Source organism: Dromiciops gliroides, chromosome 2, assembly GCF_019393635.1.
Source record: "Dromiciops gliroides isolate mDroGli1 chromosome 2, mDroGli1.pri, whole genome shotgun sequence".
Lineage (NCBI taxonomy): Eukaryota > Metazoa > Chordata > Mammalia > Microbiotheria > Microbiotheriidae > Dromiciops > Dromiciops gliroides.
Window position 1 is genome coordinate 458,715,121 of NC_057862.1, and position 23,609 is coordinate 458,738,729.

General features: G+C 38.5%; 1 protein-coding gene across 1 annotated transcript in view; it reads right to left on the minus strand.

Moving 5' to 3' along the window:
• The window catches only part of PTPN1 (protein tyrosine phosphatase non-receptor type 1), an 86,262-nt gene extending 65,129 nt beyond the window's left edge, over positions 1-21,133 (minus strand). Inside the window, exon 1 of the mRNA XM_043984034.1 lies at positions 20,845-21,133. Within this exon, the coding sequence (XP_043839969.1) occupies positions 20,845-20,901 (57 nt within the window). The 5' untranslated portion in view covers positions 20,902-21,133. The remainder of the gene's footprint in view (positions 1-20,844) is intronic.
• Between the last annotated feature and the right edge of the window lie 2,476 nt (positions 21,134-23,609).

Below are 23,609 nucleotides of genomic sequence, written 5' to 3' on the forward strand. Positions count from 1 at the left end.
GATGAAGGAGTGAATTCCAGGCATGGGGGACAGTTGGTGAAAATGAAAGAGTTGGGAGATGGAGTGTCATATGGGAGAAACAGCTCTGGATTGTAGACTGTGTGGATAAGAATAAGGAGTAAGAAGATTGGAAAGCTAGAAAGGAAGGGGTCAGTTTATGAATGGTTTCAAGTCAAACAAAGGATTTTATATCTGATCTTGGAAGTAATAGGGAGCTAAGGTAGTTTACTGAAAAGGGAGGTGGTATGACACAGCCAAACCTGTGCTTTAGGAAGATTACTTTGATAGTGGAATGGAGGATGGTCAGAAGTCAGAATGCATGAGAGAGACCAGAAGAACATGGATGGGTCATCAGATTGAAGGCCGGGTACAATAAAGGTAACCTTATTACCCTAAATGTGAAAATGGGACGGATAGAAGGATAGGAGATTGTGGTTTGAGAGCAGAACTCCAAAATTTCAAATGTTGGAAGTGGAGTGATTCTAAGAAAGATGGTATTTAATGTGTGACCATGCGGATATGTGGTTAGAGAAGCATAGAGAAGACGGTTGGTAGGGTTGAGGAACTGAGGTCAGGTAGACAGTACAACAGGGGGACAGGTAGGTGAAGACCATAAGACAGTTTCTAAAATCATTGGGAAAGTTAGGAAAGTGACCTGAAAGTTGGCAGACAGACAAAAAGAATGGAGGAGAGGATGGTCTACAAAGAATGCATAGATGGAAGGTTATTTCTAGATATAATGATAAAAGAATGGCCCAGAAACAGCAATGGGGAGAGTAAGATGCACGTCTACCTAAAATTTACTGAGTCAGGGTGAACAAGAAGAATATTTAAGTAGAGAATGCTGTAAATGATGTGGCTTCAGAAGAGAACAGAGTTTCCATTAAAGTGAAGGGTAGAAGCAGCAATGGTTCAAAGTTCAACACTATCAAGAGAGTTTATTGATAAGAGTAAAAGTTATATAGGCAGGGCAGCTAGATGGCGCAGTGGTTAAAGCGCTGGCCCTGGATTCAGGAGAACCTGAGTTCAAATCCAGCCTCAGACACTTAACACTTACTAGCTGTGTGACCCTGGGCAAGTCACTTAACCCCCATTGCCCCACAAAAAAAAAAGTTATATAGGGCACAGAATTATATAATATGTGAGACTAAAATTGGTTATTAGATCATAAATCTACCCTACTTAACCTTTCCCTTAATTTATCTCCCAGACTAGTAAATGGAAGAAGCTTCTGGTTTTCTAGATAGAGCTTTTATTGTATGGTAGTCACAAGGTGATGTTGATTAGAAGGATAGGAAAGTAGAAATACAATACAGATCGTCTTAAGTCTAGGCTTAGTCTATATTCTGTATAAAACTCACCAAAAGCCGAAGGCCACCTTTGGGGAGAGAGACCGAGTCAAGCGCGTGCTGTTAACCGAGAGCTGGGCCAAGTCAAACTCCAGTCTGCGTCTGTCTGTGCAGCGCAGCCAGGAGACCAGCGGAGCAGGAAAAAAGGCCCCACTTCCGTTCTCTTCTTGCTTTTTAAGCTCGCACCCCGGAAGTCGAGTGCTCAGCAGGCAATCTGGCGTGCGTCGCAGGCGGACTGGTGTGTGTAGCTTATGCTGTTGGTCTCCTCCCCAAAAGGGTGGTCCTAAAAAAAAACTGGCGTCTCTCCATTATCTAACCGACTGTTAAAACTTTTTACCACATTCCCCCCTTTTGTTCCTCAAGAAACAAAATATTTCCTTGACGGAACAATAAAGTCTCTGAGTTCTCTTGTCTTCTTGAAGTGGTAAGATGTCATCAGGAGGAAACTGGATTCTGGACTCTGGTCTGGAAAGCTGGATTCTCTTCTTTAACTGTTTGAATTGCTGTATTTTTACTAAACCTTAGCATAGCATTCATAAGGAGATATATGAAGTTCTCTTGGGATAAAATCGAATCAGTGAAATGTGTGCCTTTGTCAGAATCGATGCGGGCTTTTTCTGTGAACAGAGAGGCATACCTGGTGGTATGCATGCCAAAGTGGCAGGGGTTTCTGAATTGTCATTGATCTTTCTAATGCTGTCATAAATAATGACATATAAATAATAAACGCATGTAAATAGCTGATTATATTAGATTTAAAGAAAAGCAAAAGAAACAAAAGTCAAAAAAACAAAGCAAAACCAAAAAACAAAAATAAAAAGCAAAAGATTTGCTAAGCACCCTTTTGTGCTCTTAAAGAACTTAAAGGTGTGGTGAATTCCAGGTCTTTTCAGTGCCTTTCAAAAGTCAAAACAAAACAAAACCAAAACCAAAAAGGATTAGAAAAAAAATAGGTATAGGGTAGGGAAAGGGTGGGAGAAATTGAGGTGGGCCAGAAAACTAGGCCATATGCTTCAGTGCTTTTGCCTGTAGAAGGAAATGCTTGTTAAATTTTAAGGTATTTAAGCTGCTAGAGTTTGGGGTATGCCACATTGTTTTAACTGGTTCCCCAATTCTCTTCAAATAGGAAATATGGATATATCCTTAATTACTGGAACAGTTAATGAGAGGTTAGGTTTGTTGATAGATGGGACAATAAGTCAATATTTATGTCATGCCTTAAAGCAAACCACTTAGTCTGCACTATTTCATTTGACACAAAAAGAGAGGTAAGTGCTACGGATATTTCTTATTTTACAAATGATGAAACTGAGGTTAAAGATGAAGTGATCATTCTAGGGCCACAAAGCTAGTAACATTGTAAGGTTTTCCAATCTTTATGCATTATCCCACTCTGACTCTCAACTCTTTGCTAAGTTAGCCCCAAGTTGGTAGGGCCTAACTCTATAAATTATGACACTACATAACACAGCAATGCCTTTGTTGGAAGTATCTCAAGATAGCCAATGGCATTTTTGTTTATTTCTATGTTGTGGCTAGAGGGAACATGGTACAGATTTCAATTGAAGCAGATACTTTCTTTAATTCACAACCTGCCAAGCAAAACAAAATCTCCTCAAAAAATGATTTCTGTCCAACCCTCAGGTCATTAATGAAGGAGTGCCCTTCTCCTACAAGTGTGGGAAAAGCTTATTCTAGCCATTCTTATCAACCAATCACTTTCCTGTTGCTAACGTGTGCATATCTCAAAACAAAACATTAACTGGGGATATAGAGACAACAACAAAACCTGCCAGTTCTCTCAGAGAGCTTACATTTTATTGAGGAGCCATGACAAATACACATGCCAAAGAATGATCAAATTACCTAACAATTGTGTTCATTTCACATGCTAGCAAGGTTATGCTTAAAATACTGTAAGCTAGGCTTCAGCAACATGTGAACTGAGAATTATCGGAAGAGCAGGCTGGTTTTTGAAGAGGCAGAGGAACCAGAGACCAAATTGCCAATATTACTGGATTATGGAGAAAGCAAGGGAATTCCAGAAAAACATTTACTTATGCTTCAATGACTCCACTAAAGCCTTTGACTGTGTAGATCACAACAAAATGTGGCATGTCCTCAAAGAGATGGGAGTACCAGATCATCTTACTTGCCTGCTGAGAAACCTGTATGTGGGCCAAGAAGCAACAGTAAGAACTAAACATGGAATAACTGATTGTATGGCCATGAAAGTTAGACTATAAGGAAAGCTAAGCACTGCAGAACCAACAATTTTGAATTGTGATACTAGAGAAGACTTTTCAGAGTCCACTGGACAGCAAAGAGATCAAATCAGTCAATACTTAAAGAAATTAATTCAGACTATTCACTGGAAGGTCAAATACTAAAGTAGAAGCTTAAATTCTTCAGCTACAGACTGAGAAGAAAGGACTCAATGGAAAAGACCCTGATACTGGGAGAAAGACTGAAGGCTAAAGGAAGAGGGGAAGGCAAAGGATGAGATGGATAGTGTCATGGAAGCAATCAATGAGCATGGACAGACTTTGACATAGTGATGGATAGAAGGCCCTCATGAGTTATGGTCCATACTGTCATGAAGAGTAGGGCACAACTAAACAAGTGAACAACAACAGCAGGTAGTATAGTGGCTGGAGTGCTGTACTTGAAATCAGGAAGACGTGAGTTCAAATCTTGCCTCAGACATTTACTGACCCTTGGGCAAGTCACTTCACCCCTCTCAGCTTCATTTTCCTCAGCTATAAAATGGCACTGAACTCACAAAATCCTTATGAGGATATAATGAGATAACATGTAAAGTGCTTTGCAAACCTTCAGGTGCTATATGAACATTATTATTAGAAGCAAGAGTCACTGAAGATTTGGGGGCATAAGAGTGACACGGTCAGATGCCTGCCTGGCAGTTATATGAGAGATAGATTAGAAAAGGAAAGAGACTGGAAGCAGGGAAATTAGGCCTCAACTTTCTTAGTAGCTGTGCGAGGAGAAAGGGAGCACCACCAGGAAAGCAGAATGGAGAAGCCCAGCAGAATCCATGCTGGTGGCAGAGAGAAGGGTTGGAGTTTCCTGAAGCTGTGCCCATGAGTACATGGAAGGATAGTGGTTCCTTCGAAGTGGGTAAGAGGGGGGCAAGATAACAGGTTCAGTTTTAGATACTATGGGTTTGAGATGTTGACAAGAAAGGCCCAGGAGGTGGCTGAAGAATAGATTTGTGAGTTATTTGTGTAGAGATAAATAAACTAATGGTATTCAATGGGAATGACCCAGAATGTAGAGTGAGAAAAGGTCAGGAGACATCCTCACTTAATGAAGATAGATGATGATCTAGCAATAGAGATCAAAATTCTATTAACAATATATGTTCAGTCAGGGCTAGTATGGAAATGGGTACACCCACATGGTGCAATGGATAGAGTGCCAAGCCAGGAGCCAGGAAGATTCATCTTTCTGAATTCAAATCTAGCCTCAGACACTTACTAGCTGTGTGACCCTAGGTGAGTCACTTAACCCTCATTGCCTCAGTTTCCTCATGAGCTGGAGAAGGAAGTTGGAGAAGCACTTCAGTTTCTTTGCTAAGAAAACCACAAATGAGATCACAGAGTGTTGGATACGACTGAAATGACTCAACAACAAAAAATATGAAAATAGGTTTTTTAAAACTTCACAGGTATAATCAACATCATATTGCTAGCCTTTCAAATGAGTTGGGGAGGGGAAGGAGGGAGGGAGAGAATTTAGAACTCAACAATTTTTTAAAATGAATGTTAAAATAAAGTATATGTATTTATTCAACTCAACAATAAATGTTCAGTGATGGGAACTGGGGTACACTCACCAACCAAGTTTCAGTTATGGCCACACAATTATGATGGTGCCAGAGAACACTAACCAGCAGGGAGAAAAACAGAATTGACCTGAGTTGCCTGTGCCCTGTACCCTGGAAAAGGAGGAATTGAACCTATTCCATTTAAACTCACAAACCTTGAAACTGGACCACCCATGTGCCTTCAAGTGTTTGGTATATTCAACTTTAAATTAAAAAAAAAAAACTTTTTAAAATGAAGCAAAAAATAAATTGCAGCAGATAATCTCAGACCAATGTTCTTCGGTAGAATCTAGGAAAACATTCCCTGGTCACATGAACAACCATGTCTCACTGGGTTGGCACCAAGCAGATTAGTAAAGGTTAAAAAATCAGGTATTTCCCCCTTCTTCAGTTTTTTCATTCAGGTAAGTATAACTTTAATCGTATCATTTACATTATAGAAGAATCAGGGGATGAGGAAAAGCTGAGGTATATATGTTAACGGCCAGGAGAATCTCTATGGCCCCAATTTTAGGAAACTCCAAAACTCTAAAAATAAACGACTTAGTTTTCTGCTAGATTAGTATCATCTAACTTGAGAGATGCAAACATCTAACTCATTCCTATCCAGTTTTTATGTTAGACCACAAAACTGACCACAAAATAACACACTAACAAGATCTTTACTTCCTTTTGACCATTCTCTTGCTTATTATAAATTTCTTCACTTCCTGCGAGCATGAGAGGACATCAGGTACCAAATTTACAAAGCTTCTACCAACGAGATTACCTCATACTACTAACATTTTTCTTACTTGGAAAACATGTTGGAACATAAGACCTAATAAACCACATGATAAATTGCACCTCCGAAAAGAGTAACTGAGTCTAAACAGAGACAACTAAAGCTTTATTTGATCAGAATGAGTAAAATTTGTAGAGGCTATAAAATTCCATACCACTTCAATGTAGTAGATGGATTAGTGTTTATAAACACACACGCACACCCCAAAACCAACCAACACTTATTGAGTGCCATGTATGTGGCACTTAGAGTACTATAGGGGCACAAAGTAATAGAAGACATATTTCTTGCCTTCAATGAACTTACAATCAATTTGGGAAAGTGATAGTCAATACAACTCAAATAAAAATTTTAATACAACTCAAAATGTATTGCATTATTTATTAATGGTGAGTTATCAATATGGCAATATCACAAATTACCCTAAATTGCCTACAATTAAATCTTTCAGTTTATAAGCATTTAAAATATGTCTAACACATAGCAAAATTACCATAAAGCTTAATAATTCAAGGATTCTCATTTTTTGCTAATAATTATTTATTGGGGGGGGGCAGCTAGGTGGCCTAGTGGATTGAGCACCGGCCCTGGATTCAGGAGGACCTGAGTTCAAATCCAGCCTCAGACCCTTGACACTTACTAGCTGTGTGACCCTGGGCAAGTCACTTAACCCCAATTGCCTCACCAAAAAAAAAAAAAAATGGATAGTAAAGCTTAATGAAATCACCTTCTCTTTATTCCCCACCCTTACTTGGTTTTTCACAATCTTCAGTAAACATCTGAAGGCAAAGGTGAACCCAGAACTCTCATTTAAGGTTAAGGGCTCTTGAAAGGTTGTCACTGTGCAATAAGCTCATTTCTCATCCCCTTCTTACAATGTTAATTCCTTCTATCATGGAATATCTTGACATTAGCCTTCTGCTTCATAGTATCTATTCCCAATTATGTATGTTTCTGCTTACAATGACATTTAGATGACTCTACCAATACAAAAATAGTAAACCAGACAATTTTCCTAGTAAAGGGAAGACAATTCAGAGCATCTTCTATTTTAGCCACTATACCCTTATCTTAAATAATTAAAAAGCAGGAAATGTTTAGTGCCATCAGTTAAAACAAAACCTGAAGCATTTGCATATACAAGTGCTTTACTTATGGGATTAACAGAAGCCAAAGTGGAATTTGCCTCAATTTTTCAGGTATCTTTCTGCCTATATGGCAAGAAAGCTACGTAAAATCTTGCCCAAATTTTCTCATATTTCTTAAGAATGTGCCAATTTTAGTGTTCATATTAAAATAATCATAAAGCACAATTCAGTAGAAAGAACACAGTCAAGAACCCTGGGTTCTAATCCTAACTCTGCCACTAATTGTGTAACTGTGTAAATCACTTAACTTCTCTCTACCTTAATGTCTTCATTTATAAAAATAAGATGGTTTTTCTTCTGAGATCCCTTACGACTTTAAAAATTCTATGAGTCTAGTCCAGAATTTATAAACCTGATTTGAAAATGTAAAATGTCTATGGGTTTGACACATGTATTGCTTAAATATGAACTTAAAGCATTTCATAAACTACTGGTCAGAGGGAAGCAAAAATACAGTTATCTATGTGGCAAAAAGCTATATGATAATAGACCATTATAATAAAAGAACTGATCTATTGAGCAAGACCTTCATTTATAAGGTTCCAAGTGCAAATTTGCTTGATCTTTGGGGCCTTGGGCAAGTCACAACCTCCCTGGTCCAGTTCCCTCATATATAAAAGGTGAGGAGATTGAATTCATATGGCCTCTGTAGTCCCTTCCACCTATATAGAGCTATGGTCCAAATCTTAATACTATTTATTAACTTAACAATTCCCTACAAGAATTTATTAAAGGGGCAGCTAGGTGGTGCAGTGGATAAAGCACCGGCCCTAGAGTCAGGAGGACCTGAGTTCAAATCCAGCCTCAGACACCTGACACACTTAACTAGCTGTGTGACCTTGGGAAAGTCACTTAACCCCAATTGCCTCACTTTAAAAAAAAAAAAGGTGCCTTCTCAAAAGAATTTATTAAAGTATGCTTTAAATTGGTGACAAAAGAAAATCTGTCCCAAATTATAGCAAAATGCTTCTGTCCCAGAAGCTTTCACATACTTTTTTATAGAAGAGTAAAAACTGTCACAGAAAAAAAGCTAAAGCTAACTTGTACTAAAGACAAAGAAACCCAAATACCCCTTTCTCCTCCAATACACATGCACATAGATAAGCCTTCACTTTCCTTGTTGTTGTTTGTCCTTCATTCTCAAAGAGGACCATGACATCAGAGTGATGTCATGACTTGCAGTGAATTGGATTTAAGTGAGGGAGGACTGTGCAAGGTCACCAACCTCACTCCTCCAAAGCCAAGATATATATCAGAATGACTGGAGATGGTCCTGGATGTGTAAGGCAACTGGGGTTGTGACTTGCCCAGGGTCACACAGCTAATAAATGTCTGAGGTGAGATTTGAATTCAGATCCTCTCAACTTCAGGGCCAGTGCTCTACCCACCTAGCTGCCCCATGGCTTTTCTATAAGAGGCTCTAAACAAGTGACTGCCCCAGGAGTTCTGCTTATCCTAGTCCAGGAGACGGTCAGACACTATTTTCTGAAAGAAAAGTATGTTGTATACATGCCTGATATATTCTTCTCAGACCTTAAGAACATTTACCATTTAATATTGATTATCAATAGGATACTATATTGACTAGGCACTCTTCCTTTGGGCATCTGATCTAGGGAATTTTAAGTCAAATTCAGTTCTTCCATTTTACATGCACAGGAAAAATTATATTTAACTACACACGTCAGAATGCCAAAAACATATTGGATTTGGGTGCTGTGAGTTGTTGATACCACTTTGGGGAAGAATGGTTCACAAAATTCCAATTTTGTGAAGCTAAACTAGAATATACATACCGATTTAGTCAATAAAGGGAAAGAATCTTCCTTATCTATTATTTATTCTGACTTCCTGTACTAAGCTAAGCTAAAACTACTTCTATGGACTACAATATACAAAAAAACTGTTATAAAGAATAAATGAAACAGTATGTCCTAGTTTTGATCCTAAATACAACTTAGTGATAATATCTAATAATAATGTAAATTGGGGGGGGGGTTAAGAGTCTTACCCAGAGTCACACAGCTAGTAAGTGTCAAGTGTCTGAGGCCAGATTTGTTTGAACTCAGGTCCAGGGCTGGTGCCACCTAGCTGCTCCCAATAATGTAATAATTTACTTACTATTGTAACTTTCTTTTACTGGGAACAGTAATCAACTCAATAGTACCACCACTTCTGGAAACAGCATGACAAATGACTGCCCTATGGCTCAACTCATCATTCCTGTGACTCACCAGACAAAAATATCTTCCCTTGGCCACCACTTCCTTATATATGTTGTCCCCCATTAGAATGTATGTTCCTTGAGGGCAGGGACTATCTATTTCACTGTGTCTGGCACACAGTAGGCAATTCATAGATACTCTTTCATTTATTATTTCTAAGCAAAAGACAAATAAATTATGGGAAAGGAAACCACTCCTATTTAGGCTTTCAAACTAATTTCTTTTACTAGTTCACTTATAATCCATCCAATTTAATTTTCAAGTTAGTCATCCAAAAACAGCTCATGGAAATAAGTTAACATGAAACAAAATACAGTTAAAGTAAGCTGCCTAAGGTGGAAAATATTATAGCAACTTTTCCAAAACATTCTTAGTGGGAAATGTAAGGAAGATAAAGTGGGGATGATAAAACATAAAAAGTAACAAACATCTGAATATTCATTTTTCTTGAATTTTATTGTTAAGGTCATTCTTCCCTCAGTTTCCTTTTTCTTATATCAACTCTATTCCCCCTCCCTTCTGATTCCTGGTTTCCTACCAAATAAAAAAATAAGCTGGACTAAGAGAATTAACCACTAACATGTTTTGGGGTTTTTTTTTTGGCTTCTTTGATTTAAAAATATTAAATTCCAAAAGGGAACATAGAAAACTGGGCCATGGTCAAGAGCTACAACCTATATTTTCACATTTCTTTATTGAGTTGTGGAGCATTTAGCAAACCCTAATCTCTCTTCCAAGTTATAGAAATTAAGAATCTCCACTATATGCTGAAGTTTATTATAGTTATTTGAGTGAATTTAGACAAAGATGAATAGTGTCATCTAACATTTCATTATTCTACCAAACACTATCATGTCCTTCTACTATAGGCCAATTTATGGTTGTAATCAAGTACAAATTAGCTTGAAATAGGAATGGCATGGGGAATGAGACATAAACTAGCATGAGAATGAGAATCTTTGCCATAAAATTACTGAACATTTATTCATATGTATTTAGAGTAAAAGTAATTAATTTTAAAAGGAATAAAGATTATACATTCATAAACATTGCATCACATGGCTTTGATTGTACAAAATCTGAAAATGTACACCTTCCCAAAACATAAAGAACTAGGTCGCAGTAATGAGATTTAATTGAGGCAAGTCACATGAAATAATTTAAGTGTGTTCCACTTTTTAGATCAGGGCAATCACAATATAATCTATTATATTTCTACTTATCCAGCATACAGAGTCATCCCCCCTCATGTCTCATCTCCCCTCTCCCCCACTGTGGTGATGTGCTATGTCGAACCATTTGATCCTTCTTGTGACCAGCATACATGCTCAAGATGGCCGGTAGATGTTAACATGACAACTTGAGGTTGGAGCAGTGAAGCACAATTTGTCTTTATGTAAAAAAAAAAATTTTTTTAAATTACATGATAAAGGGAGAGCCCATGTCCTTGGCTTCATGGATAATATGCTTGAATCAGTTGAGCTAACTATCCTAGCCATACTACAAACATTTAGTATCACTATATCAATGTTTTGCTACCATCCTGAACACTGAATCTTCTTGCAATCTTACATAATTTAATTTTATCTGGTTTCTAACTTCAACATCCAGTTATAGGGGAGAAAGCAAAATACTGTATCATCAAAATACACTCATAAACATTCAACCATAACGTAGAACTGGTGGTGGTGGGGGGGTGTTCTGTAAGGGTTATCTACGTTTTACTTTCTTAAAAAGTAAAGGTGGCAATGGTGGTTATGGAATGACACTGAGCAAGGAGCTTAACATTAGGCTTCTTTCACCACACCTTTCTCACCAAGGAAATACCCTCAGATCACAGCAGAGCAGCTAGAACCAACATTTGGAGATACCTGAGTTTGACGGTTACGGTGTCTATATCCTGCCTAAATAAAGCTCTCTACTGAGAAATAAAAGTACATTTTTCAAAGGGCTACAAGGAGTTTTTATATCTTTTAGAAGAGGGAAGTTGCTGTGGTTTCCCAGACTGCCTATTTGCTCAACTTATAAGGTAAAGCAAAAATTTTTTTTTAACTTGGGAGAGAGATTGTGGAGATTTTTGGGCTCCACATTTCAGTGTTTCTAGAAAGCACATTTTTAAAATATCACAAACAATCAAATTGAGGCTAAAATTAGCTCAAACCATAACGAAATATATTCATCACCACCTTACTCAGCCTACACATTAAACATTAAAGTAACTTATACACAAAGGTAAGGTGAAAGCTTAATTTTTTAGTTAACTTTTGTTGCACCACTTTTGTTTTAAGAAAGACTCTTTGGCATTTAATGTGACTAAAACACGTTGTACATCAAAGAAATGTGGAAAACAGTTAAGTTTTGACCCATAAGCAAAAACAGTATGTCCTGTGCAATACTTAAGTAGTTAGAATATTAACTATTACTGGTAGTTTTAGTTGTTCAACAAGACCCATGAAAATCGATAACTGATTTTTGCCCTAATTCCTTTTCAAACCAATTTATGTTTCTCTTATTCCTTTATTCCCTAGTTGAAAAGTTAAACTCTCAACATCAAAACTCTGATGTGAAAACATAAAAATGACATTGTTAGCAATAGAGGAATAATTTATAAGTGAAAAATTAGCATTTACTTATCTTTCATAAACTTGAATTATCTCAGGAAATATCTAATTAGACTTCAAAGATCTCTGACTTCCTCTGTTGTAAGGCACTCCTCCTACCAAGGCAAGATCAAAAACCTTCTATCCCCTCTCCACCTCACAGAAGAGGTTTCATAAATCACCGTGGTTCCAAAAAGTTATTAACCTATAAACCACCCTCTGGGGATCAGTTTTAGTTTATAAATCGTTAGTAAATTAAGTATTATGCAAATGGAAACCTACAAAATAATCAGATCTCTGAAATTATCAAGAATTGTGTGCATACTGTAAACAGTATCAAGGCCATAAAATTTTTTCACAGTTCACAAAAGGGTCTTCAGAATGACCCAGGATATAGGTGTCAAAAGCATTTGGTGGGAGTTAGAGTATTATGAGGGAAAGAACTTGTACGATAGGGACAGGGAGAGGGATAGGAACTGGACCTGTGGTTTTCACAGATATGGGGGAACTCCTAGATGAGGAAATTCCCTCTACCACTGTAGGCATTGTCTCTGCAAATTTATTGGCAAAGAAGAGAGTTGCCCACAACACTGAGAGGTTAAGTGACTTGCCAGGGTCATGAAGTCAGCGTGGCAGCAGAAGTCAGTTCTTGCTCTAAGGCCAGCCCTCTATCCACTATACAATACAAATATAATTGATAATTTGAAGTACAAAGAAAGTTAAATGTATAGTCCTAGAGATACTATTATTAGTAAAAAAGGAAAATTAGCTGAGCTATGAGGAACTATGCAGATAAAACTGGAAAAGGATAATATGATATTCAAACAAAATAAAGTAGAGTGGGTAGAGCACTGGATCTAGAGTCAGAAAGACCTAGTCTTGAGTTCAAAATCTTGTATCAGACACTTATTAGATGGTGTGACTCAGGACAAGTCACTTAACCCTCATTTCTTCATCTGTAAAATGAGTTGGACAAAGAAATGGCAAACAGCTCCAGTATCTTGCCAAGAAAAATCCAACTGCAGTCAGGAAGAGTTGAACAAGACTGAAACGACGACAACAACACAACTTAACAACGGCTGAGTGTGACAATTCCTAGCAGTAGTTATGGAAACTGGGCATTGGCAACCATGAATAAACTACCTCCTATCCCAAAGTCCACTAAAGAAATGTAGTTTGGGTTAGAGATCTTGTTCAATTCTACAACAGTTTTATCCACTGGACCTAGTTCTGATTAAAATCTCCATCCTAGCATGGTCCTGAGGACCCCACAAACCCGCCTGGGGTCTGGATAGAGGAAACATCACATTCCAGAAGCCTTACCCCATGTGGGTACTATTCAACTCTAGTTCATACTGCAACAAGTAAGAAAAAAACCCTAAGGCTTTTTGTTTCTTTAACATTTACATTGACATGAGAACTATTTTGTAGTGGCAATCCATGTAGTAATCTATATAGTACTGCCTTAGAATATAAGAATGATAAATGATCAACCATCACCACTGCCATTTAAAGTTAATTTACTATTTAGCAAGCCAAATACAGCTAACATTCTAGCATATTTTCTGATTCAGTGAAGATACATTAAGAACTGACTTTGTTTCCCAATAGCTGATTTTTTTGTCCTCAAGAATATTGGCAGATATTTAGAATAATTATTATATATCCACTTTCATTTAAGTGATATGTCCCTAAATAGCCAGGTACATGTAAAATTTGGGGAAAAATAAAACCCCCAAAAACTCTAGCAGAAGCTATTAAGGACTAAATTTACTTCTGTATAATTCCCAGACAATATAAAAGTAGAGATATCTGTATTAGTAAAGAATCCACTTTGCAAAGTTAGGATTTTAGTAATAAAATAGAAACTGAGTTAAAAATTTAGAGTTAACATTATAAAGAGGTAGCTAGTAAAAAAATCCACCAATTTATAAACATCGATCAATTTAATTAGATCAATTAAAGAAACTGACATTCTAAGTAGGCATTAAAAAAAGTTTAAAATAACTGGTTCTGGAAACCCACCACTGCAGGTACTGGCAGCCACCCACTAAAGCCACAAACTAGTCACTTTTCTTCAAATACAAATGTCTTTCCTTCTACATCACAGACAAGAAATCTCTTGCTAAAAGAGAACTCAACTGAAAATTAGAAAGCACACATAACATACATTACATAGAACCTTAGCTTTACTTCAAGGATACAGACTAAACCTGTGACTGTTGCTGATACTCCCAGTGAGCTAATTCTCTCTACCAATGTAGGGCTGGGTACCTTCTTTGCAACTTAAGCATCGTAGAGCATTTGTCTAGAAATGCTGGGTGGTTAAGTGACTTGCCCAGGGGTCCTTGCCGAAGTGCCAGTATTTATGTCAGAAATGGACCTTGTAGCTAAATTTTTCTGGCTTCAAGGTCAGTTCTCTATCCACCATGTCACTGAATCTCTTTACTTCATACTAAGTTCAAGTTGGCCTATCTACAAGTTGGCCAGTATCATCAGTTATTTGTTCCCTGATATCAGAACACTAGCAAATTGATGATATATTAGAGGCTTAAAAGTTTATAATTCCCTGATTGATCGTGGGGGGTTTACTGCCCTCCTATCAAATCCTAAGAAACTAAGTGAACTTCATAGGCCAGTCAGTATATTCTCTACTCCGTAGGCCTCTAGTAGATTTTCTGAAGAATTTCTATCCACATGATCACTGGGTTGACTAGAAAACCAAACTCCCATTTTTGTAGCTTAGATTTTTCCAATATCATAATCATACAGAGCTGCAAATTGAGCTGCTTCCATGAAAAAATAATCATTATTATAGCTGCAGTGGCCCTGCACTATTTCCTGACGATCAGAAACTTTGGATCTGCAAAGTTACAAAAAGATAAATACTTTTCATGGGGAATAACTTGCTCCACTGCAGAACAACCAAGTGAATGATCTTTATCAAGCACTTATTAGGTACTGATCTTTATTAGGTACTTTCTAAACAAAAATATAGCAAACTAGTTGCTAAAATATCATGCTCTTTAGATTATTTCATGTCAGATGATGGTTTTTTTCCAAAATTACATCATAAGTCTAATGTTCTTTAAGTACCTAGCAGATGTCTTTGGTAAATTCTGAAGAATCAGTTCCTCAATCTTTTACAGGAAAAGCCACTCAAGACTCTACTTAGACACAGGACATGCATGCAACTTTATCTAAGGGATGCTGGCTTGCTCATGTTACTAAAACTACATTTACTGGAAGGGGATAATGATGCACATTTGTTTAGAAACGTTTTGCAAAGATTAAAAAAAAAGTGTTAAAAATAAGTCCTAAGTATGGCATGAACACCTCCTAAGAAGGAAAATGCTGTTTCAATTCTACAAGGATTGTTCCAGGCCCCTTACAATCTATGAGCTATCCCTAAACAGTTTTAGAAATTGAAAAGGAATTTAGACTCAGTTTCTGGCAAAGAAAGTAATCTAACACTTCATTTTACAATGAGGAAACTGGGGCCTCAAGAAGGAAGTTAGTTACCCCAAGTACACATTGTTAATTACTAGCAGTGATGGATGGAACTACAAGTCAAGCTTCCAATTACAAATCCAATGTCCTTTTTCATTGATTCATTCCTGTGAAATAATTTTTTTTTAAATGCCTACTGCATACAGAATACTATGCTAACTGCTGGGGGAGATAAGATGAAATGGGTCCCAGCCTCAGTTTTCCACTGTATATTAAAGAAACAAACACAAATCACTTTAATAGACAGTATTACATAAGTGCATTAGAAAGGTACAATGTGCTTCCTGAAGTCCAATTTCAGTTATCCTTTCTGCTATATCATCTTGAATATGCTTAAGATTGTACTTGTGACTGATTCATAAGGTTATTTATTCTGAGGACCCAGAAATGTTTTTCAGAACACTGTTTTGTGAAAACATAGGCCTCAGTGAGGTGATAAGCTGTATCTACTTTTTGGAGATGTAGATAGATTTGACACCAATATTTAACAAATATTTTGAATCTACTATGTGCATAGTCCCTGTAGCACACTGAGACCAAATCTAAAAATAACATCATAAAGTTACAGCATGATTCAGAAGTTGATAAAAAGACCAAGATGTTCCACTTCCCATGTGACAGTTAAATTCATCACAAGCCAAGTATAAATTTGCCGATGGCTTTCATGAAACAAAACAAGCAATTCCAATCTCCAATTTCTACTGCACATACACACACACACACACACACACACACACACACACACACACACACTACACATGCACACATACAAGTCCTTTCAAAAATCACCATCATAATATTTTTGTATCCTCCATAAATCTAGGACATATATGTATCAAGTAGGTGCTCAATAAATTTGTGAATGCCAAATGAAAAATAGGACATATAAGACTTTCTTTTTGGCACAAAGAGAGGGGGGAAAAAAGCTTATTCTATGAAATGTCCCTCCTGGGAGAATACAACTGGTATCATGCAAAAAAAAAAAAAAAAAAGCAGCCCTGGGTTCTAGTTCTGACTCTGCCAATACTGCGGGTGGCTAGTCACTTCCTCTCTCTGGGGCTGTTTCCTGATCCAGAAAATGAAGGGACTGCGTTAAGGGAATGGAGCTGAGGGCTTGGTTGAAATACAAACCCTGGCTTTGCTGCTGCTGACTGACATGACCTTGGGCAAGTTACTTAATTTAAGGTTTGAGTTTTTTCATCTGTAAAAATGAAGGGCTAAACTAGAGAACCTCTAAGTCCACTTTAGCTTTAATCCAGAGTCCTAAGATCTCTCCTACATAAACCAATGACAAATTAGGATGTGAGAACACATTGTATTATGTTGCTATTTTTCTCCCAGGGTGTTGATCTGTATTCAGGCTATATAACACTGCTAAGGAAGTCTACATAGATGCTGCCTGGAAATCTTAAATCTGATATTATAATATATATACACACATATACCTACACACACACACACACACACACACACACACACACACACACACACTAAACTAAACTAACTCCAGCACCAGCTTCACTGAACATATATTACAGTAAAGGAATCTGTCCAACCTACTTCCTGAAACTAATTAGTATAAACTCAGAAGCTATTTGACATGACATTGTAAGGAGAATGCTAGCTTATGCAAGAGGTCTATGTTTTCACAAAATACAAATGACTCAATATACACACTTATTTGTGTCATATTTGTAGCTTACAGGAGTAGTGTCAAAATAGGAAAATAAAGAAAATGTCATATAATCTAGTAAAGGGGAAAGCATTTTATATATCTAAAACCTCCAATGGAAGTTTCCTGTTTATATAAAGTATGTAGTAAAATAATTCAACCACATTATTATAGGGCTTGGTAAAGCCTTCATATTGAAAAGAAAAAATCAGTTACATGGGCAAGGGGGTGGGGAATCAGGACAATGTCACAACTGAAAACGATTTTCATAATCATTGTCCTCTGAATTCTTCTAGGAGCCATTGGCAGAGCTTGCTCACTTCCAAATGTACCAAGGCATTCATTCCTATAAATATGGCCAGTGATGTCAACTGAATATGGCACTAAGTTATTCTCCCCTCCATCATATCTGCTGGTCCTTCCAGTTAGCTCAAAATACTATTGATTAGAAGTGTTTATGGCATCTCCAAAGTTATGAACAACTAAAATTAGTTCTCATTTTGTTCTAGTCTAAATACTATTTAGAATTAAATAGGTCATTGAAGATGATTAGAACCTCCTATTCCATTCATATCATCTTTATTTCTTTTTTTAATAGAATGACGTCATATTGTACAGATTCTTTTTTATTTACCCCCAAAGTATTACTTCCCTGTAGACAATGTTATTTAAATAAACAGTATCATAAAGTTTTAATATTCCATCCCACTGGAATACCACATGCCAGATGTACATAACAGCATTAAGAAATAGTAGTGAGACACTAACATGGTTTTGTTAACAGTTAAATCAGCCACTAGGGCAGCTAGGTGGCATGGTGGATAGAGTACTTTGCCTAAAGTCAGGAAGACTCATTTCCCTGAGTTCATATATGGCCTCAGATACATACTAGCTATGTGACCCTGGGCAAGTCACTTAACCCTGTTTGCCTCAGTTTCCTCATCTGTAAAATGAGCTGGAGAAGGAAATGGCATACCCCTCCAGTATCTTTGCCAAGAAAATCCCAAAAGGTGTCATATGAAGAGTTGGACACAACTAAAACAAATGAACAACAAAAATCAGTCATTAACTCTCCTATATAGGTAGCTGTTTTTCTTTTTTTAAATTAAACATGGCGATCTAAGTGAACCTGGACCTGACTATAATGTACAATAAATCTTGCCTATAAGCCACTGGTTATTGTTTCACTGTAAAAAAAAAGAAAGAAACGAGTCATTTATACCAGAGTATATGGACTGTGTCTTACTGGGTATCTCTTTACTATTTTTATTTTTACTCATTCAAGACATCCTCTACCTTCCCTCATCTCATTTCCAAGACTCCTGTTTCTTTTCATGCTTGAACTCTCCTTCTAGTCTTGGCATCTCAATCACAGTAAGGATGAACCCAAAACATTCCATTTTATGAATGTATTTTAAACACTGCCCAAATATGCTACTTATCATCAAGGTAATTTTTTAGTGTGAATTCTTATTGATATCTGTACTGCTGATCAACTTTAAAAAGCATTTTTTATTCTCTACCAAACTGAACCAGCAGAGACTGTTGCTTGAACAAGCAGCCAAAGCAAGAAGAATCCCTGCCACATAAGTCTGAATCCAAAGAGAAACTTCTTCCTATTTCACACTTAGTCCTTTTTCCATTATCTGATTTTGTTCTTTAGTAGAAAATCTGTTTTGATTCTTTGGTGAGGAAGAAAAAGATGCTACCAAATATTAACAGTAAGATAATGCATTTATCAAACTAAAAATTAACCAGACATATTTTCCAAAAGCAACATAGCATACTGATTTGTCCGGACCTATGATTTCATCGGTTTAGGGAACTTCCATTGTGAAAATTTCCTCCACCACTGTAGATAAGCATTTACCTGTAATTTGTGGGCTAAAACAATTTCTGGTGTATAGTGATTTGTCTGGGGTTACATAATTAGTATGTGCAGGTCAGATTTAATCTTCCTGACTCAAAGCCCAGCACTCTAATATGCCAGAGATCACCTCTCAGTTGTACTAATAAGAAGCATTACATAGAAAGAATATATTGCCATGAAAATCTGAGATCCCTTGATTCTCCACTCACTGATGGCATGTGCTCTTTTCTAATTTCTTTGGGAAATAAAGGAGTAAATTTAGTAGATATATATATAGAAAACTGCCTATTCTGTTAAGATCTTTTTCCATCTTTTTTTGGAAACATCCTCTTTTCCTAAAACAATACTTTTAAGGCTTGATTCTATAATAAGAAACAACTTAACAGTTTGCAATGGAGAAACATTTCAAAATTTCAGGACGGTAAAAGTAAATGTTAAGGGGGAAGGAAGGGGAGAGACTCCATGCTCACCAATTTTTAAGGCCATAGGAAACAAATTTGAGTAAAGGCCTTTTTATCAGTCATTAACAGCTTAAAGCATTATTTTTTAAAGGATTTCAAAATAGATTTTATAAACCTAGCAATGAAGTTCACAATTTGTTTTAGGAGCTTAACTGAAGTGACCTTAATTGACTGAGATTAATTGAAAATGAGTATGTATATTTGGGCTTCTCCCTTTACAAAAAGGGACAAAACCCTCTTTGTATTGTGCTAAGGCAATATTTTGTTCATCTTCACCCCCACCACCACCATGATTACATTAAATAGTAAGCACACATTTCCTTTAGAGGAGTTGGCTACTGGTAAAATTATCTTTTATCATATTCCTAACCTAATACTTAAAAAGCAAATTTCTCATAACCTAATTTATATACCACCACATCCTAAGCAGGTCATGCAAGACGATCTCTGCAGAACGAACCAAGAGCAAGGTATCAAGCTTTGATCTACCTTACAGGTGTAGAACTCATCCTAATTTGGTGTGGATTACAGGAGTTTCAATTTACTTTTTCCTCTTTTATAATCCTCATCTGGAAGAGCAATCTTCTGTGATGCCAAAGAATGATGGCACAATAATCCACTTCTCATAGGCTACCCTAGTGGGAAAGAGTCCTATCCCCTTTGGGCCAAATCTGTCAAAGTGTTTGAGGGAGGTGGTGAAAGGGGGGGGAGAAAATTGGTCATTTATCTTATTTCCGGGAGACAATAATGAAAAAATTACCGTGGCATTCAAAACCTTTTCCTGGGGGAGGTAAAACTGGGGGTCAATCAATCCCCGGAGACAAAGAATGGGTGTCTAGGAGATGGGATCATAGAAGATAGGATTTGAAGGTGGAGATCATTTTGTCCAGCCAGATCATTTTACTGATGAGAAACCTGAGGCCCAAAGAGGTTTTGGTAAGGTTATGTGTATGCCAACCCAAAGAGAAGTTAGGGGCAATACAGACCCCCATCTTACGGGAAAGGCTGTGGGATACAGAAGGTTAACCTTAGGGACAAAGGGGCGTCTCACGAGGTTTACTAGGTCCTGGTGGGGAGAAGAGTACGCCTGCCTCCAAGAACAAAAAAAGAGGGGATTGAGGCAGCTGGGGAGCACTGTCAGGATCAGCCGGAGGGGGGGAGGGGGAGAAAATGATTAAATCCTCACTCCAGTAGTACTTGAAGCCAGAGTCCAGGCCCAGAAAAAGCGGGGGCCTGGAGGTGCGGTGGGGGTGGCCGGGGAACCCCGTCCGTAGTCTGTATCTCCAGCGGCATCCCCGGGGTGAGGGGAGAAGAGAAGGAGATACGAAGGCCTAACTGAGCCTGAGGAGCCCATACCCCTGGGTCGGCGTTCCCCTACCTGGTAAATGGCCGCCCAGCTGCCGGCCTTGTCGATCTGGTTGAACTCCTTCTCCATCTCTAAGACCTCCAGGACGGCGGGTGTGGCTTCTCCCTTCTTTCCCGCCGGTCTGGCTCCTCCGCCGCCGCTGTCGCCGCCCTCCACCGCCTTCCCCAAGTCTGGTGCCGCCCTCACCGCCACCTCAGTCCCTCCTTAGCCCTCAACCCCCGGGAACCGGCCGCCGCTACCGCCTCCTCAACCACCACCGTTGCCTCTTCATGTCAACCCGGCAGCCGGAAGTACGCACCGCGCCTGCCTTAGGCCCCGCCCCGGGCCGATGGCCAATCCTCGCGGGGGACTTCCGAGGGAGGCAGGGCCAAAAGGAGGTCCCGAAGGGTGGTGGGGAACACTTCCCTTTCTGCCTTCTTGCTGCGCTTTCGTCAGGTCCCGCGAGACGTCAGGCTCCGAGCTCCTCCTCGCCGCCCCGCCCTCCCCGCGGTTCCGGCCGAAGTCTGAGCGCGCGCACTGTTACCTAGGCGACCCCAAGGGGGCCACCTGGCTTTAGTTGGATCTCGGGCTCGTGACCAAGTGTGTGGGTTGATGAATTGGGTGCCAAACATGGAAGCCAAGGTTCAAGTCTTGGCACAACCCCCTGACTCACTGGGTGACCTTGAAGTGAGTCATGTGCCCTCCCACTCTCCCAGCCTCAGTTTTCCCAGGTGTAAAAGAGAGCGGCCCCCAGACCCACTTCCTCTTCCAAGATCATGTGTGGGAAAATAAGCTACATACCCGTCAAGGTCCTCTCAACTACTGCCAACTTGTTTTTTAAAAAAGAGAAGAGAAACTGGGTGTAGGTTAATTAGCATCAAATTTGGAGGGGCGAGACTGGTTTCTAGTTCTGTAGTTGCCACAAACTAGCTGTGTGACCCTAGACCACTTCCCCTCTCTGGATCTCAGTTTACTGTTCTGTATAATGAAGGGGTTGTTTGGAGGAGTTAATGTGGTCGACCAAGCCCTTAATATACATTATCTGATCCTCCCGACAACACTGGGAGGTAGATATTACAAGCATTATTCCCATCTTATAGGTGAGAAATGTGAAGGTCAGAGAGGGGCAGTGCCTTGCTTTGGTCTGCATTTGCTCCTCTCAAATTAGACTTCTCTAAAAAAAAAACCCCGGGACTGGGGGAGCTCACAAACTGGATTAAGTCCCCTGTTCCCCGCCCCCTCCCCATCCTCCCCGCAATGCTTACAGCAAAGCTAAGAGCCGCAAAGGGACTTGTCAGCTGTCCTTTAAGACCTGACTCTTGACAATAGTAAGTGAACTCTATGTTGTGACAATATGATGTTTTCTGATAGATAATTTGGTGACAGGTTAAAAAATAAACAAAAGGGGACAGCTAAGTGGCGCAGTGGATAGAGCACCGGCCCTGGAGTCGGGAGGACCTGAGTTCAAATTCGACTTCAGACACTTAACACTTACTAGCTGTGTGACGCTGGGCAAGTCACTTAACCCCAATTGCCTCACACACACACACACAAATAAACAAAAGAATGGTTTTAAAACAAGTGCTTTTCCTAGCAGCATACTCGAGGAAAGGGTCTCAGGCAGTTTTAACTAAAAAATATATATATATTTTTTTGAGTAGTTGACATTCTAGAATGATGGCTATCCACTAGTCACTTAGAGCAAACTTCTACTCACACCGTGTTAATTCATCCTGGGTTTTGCTGTTGTTGTTGTTGTTGTTCCACATACCTAAAAGCTTTGTTACAGATTTTTATCAAGATTCCTTGCTGTTCTCTCTACCTCCAACCCAAATTATTTCTGCCCTTAAATTTCAAGTTGCAAATGAAAAAAAAAAGATAAGTGAAGTATAGCTCTTTCCATAGTAAGTACAACTGTAATTGATCCTTTGGTAGGTGTCCCTGACACTGACTGCAGAAACTTGGATTGCTTTGTCTCTGTCATGTGAGATGTACCTTGAGTCATAGAACAATGCTTGAAGAGACCTTAAAAATGATATAGTACAACAACCTTAATTAACAGATAAGGAAACAGACCCAGAAAGATAAAAGATTCACAAATTTAGAGTTGAGAAGGACTTCAGAGGTCATCAAATACAATCCCCTAATTTTACAGTTGAGGTGACTTGCTTAAGGTCAAGGCAGACTTGGGCTTAGAATCCAGATCTCCTCAATTCTCACTTCAGGGTTTTTTCATTATGCCACAATCGGATGAACATCTTTCCTAATATATAGTTTTCAGACCTTCCCTGTTTTCCTGTCTCCCTATCCCCTCTTATTCCCTGACATGCATTCCTATAAGACAACAGGCCTCATTCAACTTCCTTCCCCACCCTTATGCCACCCCCCCCCCCAAAAAAAAAAAAAAACTTTGGTAGTAATAAACTGAGAATGATAATTAGAAATAGTCATGTCCTCAAACTCTCTTCTTTTCTGGAAAGGGAAATAGGGAAAGGCAGAAGTGGATCAACAGTGGCAAAAACAACAATTGCCCCTATATCATAAATTCGGGGCTAAAAGGGATGTTAAAGGCAATTAGAATCTACCACCCCTACATCCCTATTTCACAAAGGGGGGAAAATCAGGCCCACATAAGTTCAAAGACTTGCCTAAGGTGACACAGCCAGTAAATGTGCAAGACAGGATTTGAACACAGGTCTTCCTGGCTCCAAGCACATTGATCTATCTACTTACTACTCTACACTGTTTCTAAAGTTTGTAGGCTCCAAGGCTCTATTTTGTATTATATACTATATTAT